Here is a 16,632-nt window from a genome sequence, read left to right on the forward strand (position 1 = left end):
AATATAGTCTTTAACTGGGTGAGCATGAACTCAGTTAAAAATTCTATTACTACCTAGAAGGGGAGATGGGATATTGGGAGATTATATCTTGTACTATGGATGATTAATAGAGTAACAAAATAGGAGATAAATAAGCAAAACTTAAGAGCTTTTTATTGTACTAAAAATGACTACGTATAAAAAGGAAAGGAAAATATTTTCATTCAAAATGGTGACCAAAACGATATAATGTCTAGGAATAAATTTATCCAGGGAGTTACAAGGTCTAAATGAAGAGAACACTAAACATACACTGAAGGAATAAAGCTGAATGAAAGACAGAGCATGACCTTGGGTGGATTACATGTCCACACTTCTCACATGAATGCATAACTTAGTGTAATTCCTATCAAAATCTTAATGGGAGTATCTCCTAAAACTGGACAGAATTCATCTCCAAAAATAAACATTTGAGAATAAATGTTCTTTTCTGTATTTCCAAGAAAACATGGAAAAGAAACAATCATGAGGGTGACCGCTCTCATCTAATTTTACAATGGGCTACAAATCTATTGTAATGAAATGAGTATAGTTCTGGTCCAGCAATAAACAATAGGTCAGTACAACAGAAGAGAGAATCCATATGCAAATCCACATATATGTGTGACTTGATGTAAAATGAAGGTCACATTACAAGTTATTGGAAAAGGATGACATTTTCAATAAATGTTGAAACAAATAGCTATCTACTTGGAAGAAATAAAATCAGAAACTATATCATACCATATAGAAAAATATAATCCATATGGTTGGGAGATTTAAATATTGATATAAAATATAAATTATATATATATATTATAAGAAAATATATAAAATCTTAGGAGTAGAATAGGTTTCTGGAAACTGGAAAGTTATAAGTAAAATAATACTCAGAAACTATAAAAATAATATATTGTTTGAATTCTTTAAACTTTCATATGGAAGAGATACTATAAAGTCAAAAGAAAAGCAATAATCTAGAAGAAGATATTTGCAGTAGTTGGACCAGAGAAAAGGGTAAATGTATTGAATAGTCAAGGATCTCTGACTGAAAATTGACCAATATTCTAGATAGGCAGTTCGCAGGGATACTGGTCACGTGAAAACTATGCAGCCGCATCAGTACTGAAATAACATTTCTCATCATCTGATAATAGCCAATAAGTAAAATTATTGATAACAGTGAGTGCTAGTAAAAGTGCAGAGAAATACACACTCATATTCTGTTTATAGTACCATAAATTGTAAGTTTTGGGAACATAAAATGCATACCCTTTAACTCCACGCTTCCACTTCTGGGAGTTTATCCAGTCAAAATGAAAGTATCAATATGTAAAGATAAGTTCAAGAATACTACTGCTGCATATTTTATAAGAACAAGACAAAAAATTAAGCAAACAAAACTGGAAACAACCCGAGTGCCATAATAGGAGAATTGTTGAATAAAATATGGTATAACCATATATGGAATACTCTGCAAATACAGGTCCACAATTTCTTATCTGAAACTCTTGGGGCCAGATATGGTTTCGTAACTCAGATATTTTCAGACTTAAATATATACTTGTATTAAATAATATATCATAATATGAAAATAATGTGTCTAACATAACATATAATAATATTTTTAAATAATATATGCTGTATATTATGTAATATATACTGTATACTATGTAGCAAGGCTTGGAGAGCATCTTGTAATCAAATATATAAATGTTTCTGTAGCAAAACATGACTTTTCACCCTAAGTAGAATAAATAAAACTATGAAGGGCTTCCCTGGTGGCGCAGTGGTTAAGAATCTGCCTGCCAATGCAGGGGACACAGGTTCGAGCCCTCGTCCAGGAAGATCCCACATGCCGTGGAGCAACTAAGCCAATGCGCCACAACTACTGAGCCTGCGCTCTAGAGCCCGTGTGCCACAACTACTGAGCCCATACGCTGCAACTACTGCAGCCCACGTGCCTAGAGCCCGTGCTCCACAACAAGAGAAGCCACCGCTCGCCACAACTAGAGAAAGCCCGCACCCAGCAACAAAGACCCAACGCAGCAAAAATAAATAAAATAAATAAATTTATTTTTAAAAATAAAATTAAAAAACTATGAAGAGGACTTCCAGGTCAGATTTTATCACTAAATGAATTACAAAACAACAAAACAAAGCAATGGATTTCGAATGGAGGTAGGGATTGTGGACCTCATAGGTAGACCTATGTATATTGATTTGGAAATATGTCCACAATACATGGTTAAATGCAAAAGTGACTCTTAGAATGACACATGGAGTATTGAGCTCTTTATTGTAAGAACAAAACCAAAGTCCTAACGTATGTGGATATACGTCTGCATAAGTGAAGGGAGAAATAATGGAGGAGCTGTATAAATCAGGGTGGTTATATGGCAGGGAAAGGAGAGATTCAAACACATGTTTGTATTCTGTGATTTATTATAATGAGCTGGCTTTACTTTCATAATGCAAATATTAAAACATTTTAAGAGGAGGAGAAATGAAAGAAAACCAAATAAAAACCATATTTGAAGATTCCAGAATTCCCTCCCAGCGGTGATGCTGTGCTTGGAACTGTTCAGGTGTGGGGTGCAGAAATGACTCAGACGTCCACCTACTTTCACATACCTCACAGTGGAAAACAGGACTGTGAATTTACTTGTTTGTTAGTATTAGAAATGAGGCAATAGAGGATGCAGGAGTGGACTGGCCCTAGCTGGAGAGGGGATTGGAGCCACACCTTGGCAAGACAGTACTGCTAAGAGTAAATGCTTATACGAAATTCCCTACTTCATGTGTGTCAGTATGCTCTAACCATTTCATGTGTATTAACTCCCTGACTCCTCCCAACAGCCCTCTGAGATGGATGTTTTGTTATCATCATCCCCATTTTACAGATGAGAAAACCAAGGCTCAGGGAGATTATTTGCCCAAGGTCACACAGCTGGTCACAACAAAGCTGAGACCCAAACCAAGGCAGCCTGTCTCAGAGTCTGTACACCCAACTACTGCACCGCACTGCCTCTCTGCAGATAGGACCTTGGATGGCTGAATGGGAGGGATGCTCATCCCAGCCCCAGAGGCTGGAGCAGACTGGATATGTTCTAGAGATGCTACCTGGGTGGGGACACTGTGTGTCTGGCCAGAAAGGGTTCCCAGCAAAGGCCTGGCTGGGTGACTTTAAGCTTCATCCACAAGCAGCTGAAGGGTACTACAGATCATCACTGAGTACCTCCTGCTGCATCTCACCCGGGGGCACTGGACAGAGCGCCTGGCAGAGCAGCTTAGTCACACATCGGTGCTGGCTGTTGAGCCTGAGATTTGGGATTTGCATGTGACACCGCTGGTGCTTTTTCCGTCCACCGTGGCTGATCACATCAGGCACGCCTCTCCCATGAACCTCTCAGCAGGCCTCTTTGCACCTGCTCTACTGAGGGTCTGTCCATCTCTTGGAGGTGCCCTCCGGGCTCTCCCAATGTCCCAGTTTTGTGTATGCCACCCACTTATGTATTTAAGCCCCACCATCCCAAACACAGCTCTCAGATTTGGTGAAAATCCAACCATTTTCACAGGATGATGTGATGACAAACAGAAAGAAATGTGATTGCATTGATATCAGGTATTCAAGGGTCTCAGAGCTGGTTTTATTTTATTTTATGTGTTTTTAAAATTCTGTAGTGCTTTACAGTTTTCAAGTTTCACACACATGATTTCCTATAATCCCATAATAACCCTTTTTTTTAATCCCCTACCCCTTCCCTCTCCCCGCTGGTGACCACTAGTTTATTCTCTACATCTGTGAGTTGGCTGCTTTTTTGTTTTATTCATTAGCTTGTTGTATTTTTTAGGTCCCACATATGAGTGATATCGTAACGTTTTGTCTTTCTCTGTCTGACTTACTTCATTTAGCATAATGCCCTCCAAGTCCACCCATGTTGCTGAAAATGGCAAAATTTCATTCTTTTTTATGGCTGAGTACTATCCCATTGTATATCTACACCCATTGTACCTCTTCTCTATCCATTCATCCATTGATGGACAGAGCTGGTTTTATTTTATGTTCCGAATTCCCCAGAGAGCCAGTACTCACTATTTTGGATTTTCCTCCTTCTCACCTCTCACCCTCTTTCTGTCACTTTCTTTCTTTTCCCCTTTATCCCCACATCTCCTTGTCTCCTTCCTTTTCTGTCCCTCTTCCTTCCCTCTCAGGGTTCTTCAACACCCACGTCCCATCTGCTGTCGTTACTTTAGGCTGGATGGAAGGTGGTCTCAACCCCCAAGCCCCCTCCCTACTCAATTCATCAGGTACAGTACTAAGGCCCCCGCTGACCAGAGCAGACAGACAGCAGAACAAGGGTGTCTTCAGGGCATGAGAATCCTCTCTCCATGCACCCTCTCCCAACCCACTGTTTTCCTGAGAGAGGGAGTCTGGACTCTCCTGTCTCATTTATTTATCAGGAGCTTTCACTCTCTGGACCAGTGCTGCTAAACTTTAATCCATAAAAACTTCATTATGTCTTCAACATATTTGTTTATTTATAAATAATATGTATGTACCACCAAAATTCACATTATAAAACCTGCGTATAAAATAGACTTTTTTTTCACCTCACATATTTATATATGTATATGTATCTATTTTTTGGAGGATGAGCATATTTGAGTTCTACTATCTTAGCAAATCTTAATTATACAATACAGTGTTATCAACTATAGTCACCATGTTTTGCATTATCCTCAAACCTTATTCTTCTTGAGCTGAAGGTTTGTATCCTTTTACCAGCCTTTCCCTATTTCCCCCTCCCCCAACCCCTAGCAACCACTTTTCTACTCTCTGTCTCTATGAGTTCGACTTTTTTTTTTAGATTCCACATACAAGTGAGACCATGCAGTATTTGTCCTTCTCTGTCTGACTTCTCACTTAACATAATGCCCTCAAGATCCATCCTTATTGTCCCAAATGGCAGGATGTCCTTCTTTCTCAGGGCTGAATAAATTCCACTGTATACACATACCACACCTTGATCCATTTGACTGCTGATGGACACTTAGGTTGTTTCCATAGCTTGGCTACTGTAAATGATGCTGCCCAAAATAGGCACTTCTAAAGTATCAGTTAAAATACTAATGTAAATAAAAGTTCTAATATTTTCTTCCTGCCCCACCCACCGCTTTGCAGACCACAGCTTTAAATCAGACAAGGAAATAACCCAGCTGCCTGCAGCTCTTGCTAACTGTGGTTTCTGATTCTGTATCTCCAGGACATGTTCACATCACAGACTTCAACATAGCGACGGTCGTGAAAGGCACAGAAAAGGCTTCCTCCATGGCCGGGACCAAGCCCTACATGGGTGAGTATTCCAGATCCCCTCAGGCCTCAGCATTCCTCTCCTGCTTCATCTCACCCCTCCCTCGCCCACCTCCCATCCCCTCACCAGACCCCAAACCATGCCCAGTATGTGCCGTGCTCTGTCACACCTTTGGCCCTTACCTAAGCTGTCTCCCCTGCCAGAAAGACCATCTCCTCCTGTGTTTTCTAGAGAACTCCTACTCAGCCAGAAAGGTTGGCTCCAGCTTAGGGAAAAACAAACAAACAAGTAAACAACAAACCCTTCTTCTTTTTCCTTAAAGTCCAGTAGTGTTGCCAGAATACAATTTTGGTGTTGGTCATTTTGGATCTATATTCTCAGGTACACAGTGCTCTTGCAATGTGGTTTCAGGTTGGTTTTTCTTTAGGACTTTTCATGGAAATGTCATTTTTTTTAGTACACATTCTTTTCCTTTACTTTTTTTGTTAAGGATGCCTATTATCTGAATGTTGGGTCTTCTTTGTCAGTCTTCAATATTTGCCATTTTCAAATCTTTCTTATCTCTTTCATCCTATGTTTAAATTTTTTCTCATTTTTTTTCTTTCTCTTTACTTTAAAGCATTCTCTGTTGCGTTTATTTGCTTTGTGTACTTTCTAGTGAAATATTTATTTCTGAAATAATTTCCCTTTGTTTCTAATTTTTTTCCTGAGTTCTTTTGCCAGATTTCTGAGTATTTAAATTATTTATGTGTTCTTTCATGTCTTGCATAATTTTTAAATGTCTATATTAGTTATTAATTCTTAATGTCTATATTAGTTGTCAATTGCTATATGACAAACCATGTCAAAACCTAGTGGCTTAGAACAATAACAATTGTATTATCACAATTCTGCCACTTGATTTTTTTTTAACATCTTTATTGGAGTATAATTGCTTTACAATGGTGTGTCAGCCTCTGCTTTATAACAAGGTGAATCAGTCACACATATACATATGTTCCCATATCTCTTCCCTCTTGCATCTCCCTCCCTCCCACCCTCCCTATCCCACCCCTCTAGGTGGTCACAAAGCACCGAGCTGATCTCCCTGTGCTTTGCGGCTGCCTCTCACTAGCTATCTGTTTTACTTTTGGTAGTGTATATATGTCCATGCCACTCTCTCACTTTGTCCCAGCTTACCCTTACCCCTCCCTGTATCTGCAAGTCCATTCTCTAGTAGATCTCCATCTTTATTCCCATCTTGCCCCTAGGTTCTTCTGACCATTTTTTTTCTTTTTTTTTTTTTTAGATTCCATATATATGTGTTAGCATACAGTATTTGTTCTTCTCTTTCTGACTTACTTCACTCTGTATGACTGTCTCTAGGTCCATCCACCTCACTACAAATAACTCAGTTTCATTCCTTTTTATCTGCCACTTGATTGAGTGGTTCTTCTGCTGGTTTTTGTTGTGGTCACTCATTCAGCTGCTGGGTCAGCCAGGATAGCTGAGATAAATGGGCCCCTCTCTCTGGGTGGTCTTTCATATCAAGGGGACTAGAGAGAGCTTGCTCACATGGTGGCAGCGGTTTCAAGAAGGAGAACCCAACTCCCACGTGCCTATCAAGGCTCTGCTTGCTTTACATTTCCTGATGTCCAACTGGACAAAGCAAGTCACATGATGAAGACCAGGGACCACATGGGAGGGAACTGCACTGGTCATGGATACCAGGCAGCCTGATTCATTGGGGAGCCATTTATGAAACAATCCACCACACTGTCTTTTCTGAGGTGCTTTCCTTGTACAATGTTGTTCTGCTCTTTTTTCTCCTTTGGCTTATAACTTGACATGGAATTTGACTTTGATACTTTTCTGTTGCTCATTTTCACGTAATATTAGTTTCCCTGGACCTTTATAAGATGGTGTGGCTCAGGGTAGCTTTTCTAACAGACTTGCCTCTTCTGTTGTTTAAGTGACATGTCACATCCCAAGGCAGCTTGCTACCTGGGATTTCCTTGCCCACTTCCACTTGCCCACTTCTATCTGGACCTCCTCTTTCTTTGGTCTGAGGGGCCCCCTTCCTGCTCAGTTTTGATTTCATTCCCAACAGTTTCTCCCTGGGATCTTTCCTATATGGGAGCTCTGGCTGGATTGATTAAAGCGATTTTGTGTCCCAGACTCTCCAGCTCCTGCAAAACTTAACAAGGGCCCTTTTCACTCACCTGAGATGGGTCTGGACAAGTCCCTCCCAGTTTCATCTGCTATTCTCAGGCTGGTCAGCTGTGCCTCCCAGTCAATGTCGGCTCACTATTTTGAATTCCCCTGTGCTCTGGTCCATCATAGGCTGTGTTATTATTTTCTTTGCTTCCTTCTGTACAGAAATCACTGCCATGGAGGGTTTGTCACTGTTGCTGGTTTGTTCCCACCTGCTTATAGTTTGGGGTCTGGGGGGACAACCTAGCTTTGTAGTAAATATTGCCCATGATTTTTGGTTTAGCTATTTATCTGCTCTGCCATTGTTTATAGGTGGATTGTGGAGATTCAAAAACTATGTCGTCGTCTCCCCAGAATGGACTCCTTGTGTCCTTCATCTTTAACTTACTAAATAGATTACATAAATGAAGTTTGGCAATAAATAATGGTAAAAACAATACTTTTTAGTATTTACTATGTGTGTGCCAGGCATTCCATCCATAACCTTATTTAATCCTCACAAACATGAAGTAGGTGCAATTCTTTATTCCCATTTTAGAGTTGAGGAAATGGGCTGAGAGAGGCCGGGGGACCTACCCAAGTTGACCTTGGTGGTGAGAGCAGACCCAAGTCAGTGTGAACACCAGAGGGTATACAATGAGTGGGTCTGTCCATTTCACAGAATCCCCTTGGGATGCTGAATACAGACCTTAATAAGGCTTTCACTGTTGATGACCTTTCTGAAATCCCATTCCAGAAGGATCCAGAGCTGGGGCAGTTCTATCCAAGGAGGTCCTTGCTTTAAGATTCAACAGAGATCAGACATGGAGATGGAGAATGGCAGTGAAGGAGGGGATAAGGCTGCCTCCAGGCCTCTGAATCAAGCAGTAGAGGGGATTACAGTGATGATCACTGTGCAGGGAACACTGCAGGAGGAGCAGGTGTGGGGGACGGTGGGAAGGATGAATTTGAAAGTGAGGTCTGTAGGAACTCCAAGACATTCAGATGTACTCCAAGCAACTGGAGAGTGATGTGGACTCCACCTGTGCATGGGGAGTTACCGGCACGGAGATGCAGCAAAGCCACGGCAGTGACAGGATCCCCCAGGGAGGACACAGGAGAGAAGAACACCAATTCTAAGCCCAGGAGCATTTTGCCAGAAGGGGCAGGTAGAGGCCGGAGGAGTCATCATCTCCAGAGGGAGGATGGAGGAGAGAGGTGACATAAAAGAAGAATCTCCCAATTGGAGCCACCTCTATAATCCTATAAATTAGTTCCCACTGCCTTGAGGCTATTTCCAAAAAGCAAATTGATCTCTAGGATAGTAGATTCTGGACCACTGGAGAAATTCAAGACAATGTTCTCCCAACCCTGACCTTTCTGCCCCAGCTTTGCCACTGTTCATATCAGACTTTCCTGGGCTACCTCAGCCTCATGCCCTGGCTTCCCACTCATCTGTGATGCAGCTCTGTCCTGGCTCTCAGCCTCTGGGAAAGCAGACCAGGGTTGACCCAGAGGCCCCACTGTCAAAAAGGAGAAGAAAACCAACATGTATTTTGACCCTACCAGATGTCTGTCATTACATTTAATCCCCAGAAGATCCACATGAGAATTCTACATCTCTTTCATTTTATATATGAGTAACCTGAGGCCCATAGAGGTTAGCTAACCTGCCCAGAGTCACACAGCTAGCAAGTGATGGAGCCAGAATTTGAAGCCATGTCTATTTGGGTCCGAAGTCCATGCTTTTTAAAAAAATTTTTCTTGAAATAGAGTTGATTTACAGTCATTGGGTTAGTTTCAGGTGTACAGCAAAGTGGTTCATTTTATATATACGTTATATATACGTATTTTATATATACGTTCATTTTATATATACGTGTGTATATGTGTATGTATATATATGTATAAATATATATATTCTTTTTTTACATTCTCTTCCATTATAGGTTATTACAAGATATTGAGGAGAGTTCCCTGTACTATATAATAGGTCCTTGTTGGTTATCTATTTTATATGTAGTAGTGTGTATATTTTAATCCCAAACTCCTAACTTATCCCTTCCCCCCCTGCCCTTTGGTGACCATAGTTTGTTTTCTATGTCTGTGAGTCTACTTCTGTTTTGTGAATAACTTCATTTGTATCATTTTTTTAGATTTCATGTATAAGTGAGATCATGTGATATTTGTCTGGCTAACTTCACTCAGTATGACAATCTCTAGGTCCATCCATGTTGCTGCAAATGGCATTATTTCATTTGTTTTTATGGCTGAATAGTATTCCATCATGTATATGTACCACATCTTCTTTTTCCATTCATCTGTTGATGGGCACTTACATTGCTTTTGAAGTCCATGCTTTCGCCACTGTACCAAGCTGCCTTTTTGACACTGAGTTCTTGTATCAGAAAGTCACATTTCTCAGACAAGAAAAAAGTGTGTTGTCCCAGCTGTACCTAGGATTCAGGGCTTCTGGTGTCCTTCTAATTAAAGGAGCTTCAGTCCTGAATTAGTGAACGAATGCACAGGAGAGATTTTTATGGGATTTAGAGAGCACAGCTGATTTACCAAATGGATATATTTTCAGAGACTGTAGGGGTTGGCAGTGCCAAGCAGTGGGAGGTTGGTGGGGAAAATGGGGGTGAGAGGGAAACTCTCTCATTCAGGTCACATCCTGCAGTTCCCAGGGCTATACATTCCTGCTATCAAGTGGCAGGTTTGTTGATTTCGCTCACTTGAGCTGTTCAGTTCAAAGGCTCAATAACAAGTTCCCAGAATGTTCCAAACATGGATTCAGGGAACGGGCTGATGAGTAAGCTCCCAAAGGTTGCTCACGAAGGATGATCCCAGAAGAAATATTTGCATAGTACTAAATTTTCATTCATTAAAAGAGCAGATGGAATTCACCAACAGAGAAAAAAAAAAAACCTCTCTGAAACGTGCCAAATTAGAAGTCAGAAATGTTCCAGCAGCCTCCCGGGGCTTCAGAGTTTATTCATCTGAGGTGAAATGAAGAGCTGAGTGTTCTTTCAGCAAATACAGTGTTTCAGAGGTGTGAGGCTCAGAGTTAGGCACTGGGACACAGGGGTGAGTCATGCTCTCCGGGGTCAAAGGGGCTCAACATCTGTGGGGCAGAGAGCTGTGCAGGCCTGGATTTAAGCAGGTCCCTGTCAAGATGGATTCCCCAGAATGGGACCATCTGAGGAGTCAAAGTCTCAGGGTGTGCTCAGAGCTCACCTGCCAGGCGAGGATAAGGAAAGGTCATTTCAGTCCGAGCAAAGGCATAGAGGAGTGACGCAGCATGGTGGGCTGGGAGACCCTAGCACTGCCATTTTTTTATAGCTTGTAGAACAAGAGGAGGTGAGAGCGAGAGACGAAACAAGCCAAAGTACCAGGGTCTTGAATGCCATGATAAGGGCCATGGAACCAGTGGAAAGGCCAGTGCTGGAGACTCACGGGATTGGCCTCATGGGTGGCCTTGGAGAAGAAAATGGGCAATCGGGCTTGCCAGAAATGGGTCTCGATGAAGTATGGGCTTCAGTGTGGCGTGATTTGGGTGTCTTCCACTTAGAGGCTGGGTGAACTTAGGCAAATCCCATTAGCCAACGTAATACACTTAAACTGCCCAGCATGGTGAAGGTCAAACCACGGGACCCGACAGCGTCCTCATCTAAGAAATGGGATTAATGGTTATGCAATCTGCCTTAGTAGATTGTTTGTGAGGATTTCATGATGTAACTATGGAAAGTACATAACGTAAAGTCAAGTGTAGATGCATCAGACTGGTAACTGATATTATTATTGTTGCTGTTATCATTATTCAGACTATTTAGTATATGTTAAGCCCTGGGAGCCCAGACCCAAATCTGACATTCCCTTGCCTTACGGAGTTTGCCGTCTAATCGGGAAAAGAGACCCCAACCAAATCCTAATTCATGATAGGAGCTGGGTCGGCTGGGGGGTGGTGGGTGCCCTGGGAGATCATTGGGCCGGTGCCCTGTCCGTACTCACCATATGTGATGAGTTCCTTTCCCCAGTGAGCAAACACAGGTGGCTGTGGAGGCACCATGGCCATGCTTGTACTTTCCTTGTAGAAATGATGGAGGCTAAAGGAAGTAAAGTTTGCTACCCCTGTGCCAGAGAAAGTGACAGAGCCAGCATTCAGACCCAGGCCAGTGAGGCTCCAGGGCCCAATATCTTTCCTGAGAACCTGGCAATCCATCCATCCATCCATTCATCCATCCATCTCTTCATCCATCCAGCAGAGATTTATTGAGCACCTTCCACCTGCCAGACAGTGTTCCATGGGCTGAAAACACGTCTGTGAACAAATAGGCAATATTCCTGCCCTCATCAGTTTGGCTGTTTGTGAGGGAGACAATCACTTTGCAAATCATCGAACTGATAAATATATAGTTCGAGATGCTTATTTTTGAGGAACAACTTTCATGCGGTAAAATGCACTCTTTTAATGTAATCCAGTAAATTAATCCACCATAATGAAGACAGAGAAACAGCTCCATCACCTCCAAGATTCCCTCATCCCACTTCCTGGCAACCAGTGATCAGTTTTCTATCCCTATAGTTTTGACTATTCCAGAAAGTCACAAAAACAGAGTCATATTTCTACAAACTTTTGAATCTGGCTTTTTTTACTTAGAATAACGCATTTGAGGTTTTGCCACGTTGTGTGGATCAGTAGCTTTCCTTTTGATTTCTGAGTAGAAATCCTTTGGATGAATATACACGTTCGGTTTATCCATTCACCAGTTGTACGGCATTTGAGTTGTTTCCAGTTTTACACAATTATAAATAAACTATTTGCGTACAGGTTTGTATATAAACTTAAGTTTCTACTTCTCTAGAATAATTACATAGAAGTGGGATTGTTGGGTCATATGTAAATGTACATTTAACTTTTTAAGAAACTGACAAACTGTTGAATATAGTTTCATTTGCTTGCATCCAAATACCTTCTCTGTGAAGTATCTGTTCAAATCATTGCCCATTAATTTATTGGGTCATCTGTTTTTTATTATTAAGTTCTGATAATTCTTTATATATTCTGGTTATAAGTCTTTTGCCAGATATATTTGCAAATATTTTCACCAGTCAGTGGCTTGTCTTTCTGTTACCTTAATAGCATCTTTTTAAAAGCAGATGTTTTAAATTCAAATGAAGTCCAATTTTTTATTTTTCATTTATTGATCATGTACGGGGTGTCATTCTAAACATCTTTTCCTCCCTCACATGAGGTCACAAAGATTTTTCTGCTTGTTTTCTTGTAGAAGTTTTATACTTTTGGGTTTTACATTTAGAACTATAGGCCATTTTGAGTTCACTTTTGAATGTGTTGTGAATTTTCATTGATTTACAAGGGCTGTCCAATTGTTACATCCAGCATTTGTTGAAAAGACGATTCTTTCTCTATTGCACTGGCTTTGCAACTTCATCAAAACTCAATTGACCATAAATGCATGGGTCTGTTTCTGGATTCTATTCTGTTCCATTGATCTACTTGTTTCTGCTTTGACTAATCTCATACTTTTGCTTTCACTTCATAATAATACCCGGATCAGGTAGTGAGAGTCCTTCAACTTTTTTCTTCTTTTCAAAATTATTTCGGCTTTTCTATCCTTTGCCTTTTCATATAAGGAAAAGGCTTTGTGCCCAGTCTTTGCCATGAGTACCCAGTGAGGGTATGTAGAGAGGAGTCTGTGAGTAAGGCAAATTCCCCCTGTATCTGGACAAACAATAGTTCTATTCTCTCACTTAAGTTCTTATACAACCTTCAGCAATTCAGTTAAATTAAGCATCTTAAGTCTCCTTACTCTCTTCTATGGCAGCCCTGTTTTCTTCCCATGCTCTTCCCAAGGTAAGCCAGGATTCACATCCCAAACCTTCTCGAAGGCACCCGTCTTTCCTTAAATTTCAAACTAGTTGAGTTCAAGAAAAGTTATGGTTTCATAGATGATCTAGCTTTTTCTCACTGTTAGGCTGGGAGTGACACTCTTTCCACCTCCTATATTTTAAACAGAGTAGAATTGTTTGAGGTCTTTATAAGGATTATGGTGGAAAAAGAGAGACGCTGATGGGATAGATGATTAGATTGGAGGGGTCAGGATAACTTTGCTGAGGAAGTGACTTTTCATCTAGGTTGTAAAGGACGAGTAGGTGTTGTTCAGCACAACAGGTGGAAAAGCACTGCAGGAGATAGCAACTTTTTGCCTAGACCCTGAGGCAAAAAGGAGCTTGTCACATCAAAAGAACCATAAGGAAGTTAGATTGGCCTGAACAAAGTAGGCAAGGAGAGTGAGCCTGGAGACATGGCGGGGCCAGATCACGTGGTACTTGTGTACCCACCAAAGCTTTTGACAGTGGGAAATTTTAATGAACATTATGGGCCTTAGATAAACAGAGATCTTGGAATCCTTTAAGAGAGTAGCACTATCTAAATGAACTTTTCCATCAGCCTAACATGCTGTTTAGATGTTTATCACCCATTTCACATATTAACCGTGTAAAATGCACTTGATTCTAACCCTGTGCTTTCAGTTAGCACTTTCCATCATTCTCTCTGAAAACTTTCCAAGGGTCTTCTTTTTTTAATTTACTAATTTAATCTGACACATTTAACATGAAGTAGTTTTCTGGTACTGGGGCATCATTAATTTCTGTACCTCATCAGAGCTTCTCAGCCAGTTAAACTTTCCCTGCTGTTCCTTTTCTCATGCAGACAGGTAAGGTCCTACTGGTCCACACCTGAGCAGCGTCTTACATACCTTAATGAAACGACTCTTCTGTTACTATTAACACTACTAGCATCACCAGATAGAAAGAAATTATCAGACTGATGCAGCAGATTCATTTCATCTCAAATTAATATCTGAGTTCATTTGCCAAGATAAAAAGCCAAAGAAACATGAATTGCCCCCAAGGGATCCAGACAGAGGCCAGGCACCCTGCTCATCTCTGCTTTCCAAAGCTTTTCCACACACTCTAATCAAAGAATGATGATGGAGCTCTTGAATCATTTGGGGAACACGTACAACATGTACGTTTGTGAGTTGGTCTTTCATTTATGTGTGCATTTCTTTTCCCATTCAATAATGAATTGATGTAATAATAACTAGCTCACATCTATTTGGAACTTGCTTTGTGTCAGTCCTTGTTCTAAATGACTCACATATAGCTTTGTGCTAATCCCTGACGTTTTGACCGTGACTTAGTCATACCCCTATTCAAAGAGCTCACAGTCCAGTGAGAACGGTGGACATGTATATCCTTAATTACAGTACGGCATGATCAGTGCTGCAAGGGAGGAACCAACAAGGGTTTGGTGAGAATCCAGAACACTGATGTACTTGGCCAAGAGAGGGGAAAAGAAGGGAACTGAGAAACAGGAAGGGACTTGAAGAACACTCCACAGAAGGTATAAAATTTGGTCTGGGTTTTGAAGTATGAGTAGGAGTTCATGAGTATAAAAAATAAGGTAAAGGTTACCAGGCAAGTCATAGAAGATTAAACATAAAGTGTGTCCTATTCTTTGAAGTTGGCACAATGGCTATAATAAAGATAGTGGCCAAAATATGAGGAGGTTGGAACCTATTTTTAGGAATTTTTCATGCTAAGGAGTTTGACCATTATTCTACAGTAAATAGAAAAATTTGGAAAGATTTTAATTAAGTGATTTGAACATGTGAATGATAATAAATGACAACAATGTTAGATTGCATTTATTGAGCACTTACTTTGTGCTCAATAAATACATACAGAACTTCATTTTCTCTTCTCAATAACTTGATGTAGCAGACATCGTTATTCCTTTTAACAGACGAGGAAAACCAAGGTACAAATAAGATGTTAGGCATTTTGCCTGAGGCCACTGTGGCAGTAAGCCTGGGAGCTGGGGTTCAGGTTCAGGTTGAATAATCACTACACTCACACCTTCCGTCTCTCCGTTCCACTGATTCTACTGACTTAGAAAGGTGTTTGAGGAGTAAGTGTAGTGGGATTACAGGGCCCCAGGCTGGGGTAGGGGAGGAGCTGTCATGAGTCCAAGCAGAAGTGAAAAAGGACCAGAGAAGAGAGGAAGATTCTGGAAGGGAAAAATGATGAGTCTTGAGAATTAATCACATGATCCAAAACATAGGCTGGACGAGGGGCAGGGTCCATGAGACTCCCACGTTTCTGACTTGCACAACTGAGCAGCCCATCAACAGAGACTGAGAACCCAGGAGAAGGGGCAGTTGGAGAGGGAGAGTTTGGCTTGGACAGATTGAATATGCCATGCCTGTGTGGGGCTTCTAGGTAGAGGTGTCCAGATCTGGCACATCCTGCCAGCCGGGATGTGTGAGCCACAGAAAGGCTCAGTGGACAGGAGAACTGGGCTCTGGTCCCAGCTGGGCTGGAAGCCATGGAACTCCTCCAATAGGCTTCGGCTTCCTCACCTACAAAAGGTAGGGGAGGAAGGAAATTACCTTGAAGGTCCCCTCTAGGCTGAAATGCGGTAATTCTATGTTCCCAGTCCAGAAGGATGCAATTACCTGTAGAAACGGATCCTGGAAGCCAGTCAGCTTGTAAGCTAGACATTGAATAGCATTGTCACACTCCACTGCAGCCATCAAAGCCTTCAGGAATATTCATAGAGCTAAAGCATCAGACCAATAATTATAACTTAGGTGGTTTCTGTGGTTTTTCTCCATATTTTTAGTCTAATGAGGAAGTAAACTCTGTGTGGTGAGGATAGGGGGCAAAGCCCACCACATGCATATTTACATTGCCTCGGGGTGATGTCTTTCAGACGACACCCCATGTTCTTGCTTTTCTGGAAGGCCAATTCTCTGATGTCCCTTGGAATCCAGACTCACTTTCCATTTAAAACCTGCACTGACAGAATTGCTCAGCTACTGGTAGAAAAGGTTAGTGGGAAGTGGGGCTGATCTATCCATGCCACTGGGCCGTGCTGGGGAAGCAGCTTCCGTGCAGGCCGATTTCCCCCCAGTGTATTCATTCGTGGGCTCACAACTATCCATGGAGCGTGCAACATGCACGCACACCGTGAAAGATCCTGGGGATGTAGCGTGGAAGGAAACAGGTGTTGCTGGGGAATGTAATTCAACAGCCA

General features: G+C 41.4%; 1 protein-coding gene across 1 annotated transcript in view; it reads left to right on the forward strand.

Annotated features, from left to right (window-relative positions):
- Nucleotides 1-16,632, forward strand: part of STK32B (serine/threonine kinase 32B) — a 349,859-nt gene that overhangs the window by 289,433 nt on the left and 43,794 nt on the right. Inside the window, exon 6 of the mRNA XM_029234880.1 lies at nt 5,286-5,375. Coding sequence (XP_029090713.1) covers nt 5,286-5,375 — 90 coding nt within the window. The remainder of the gene's footprint in view (nt 1-5,285; nt 5,376-16,632) is intronic.

Source organism: Monodon monoceros, unplaced genomic scaffold (genome assembly GCF_005190385.1).
Source record: "Monodon monoceros isolate NGI ecotype Baffin Bay Population unplaced genomic scaffold, NGI_Narwhal_1 Super_Scaffold_20, whole genome shotgun sequence".
Classification (NCBI taxonomy): Eukaryota; Metazoa; Chordata; class Mammalia; order Artiodactyla; family Monodontidae; genus Monodon; species Monodon monoceros.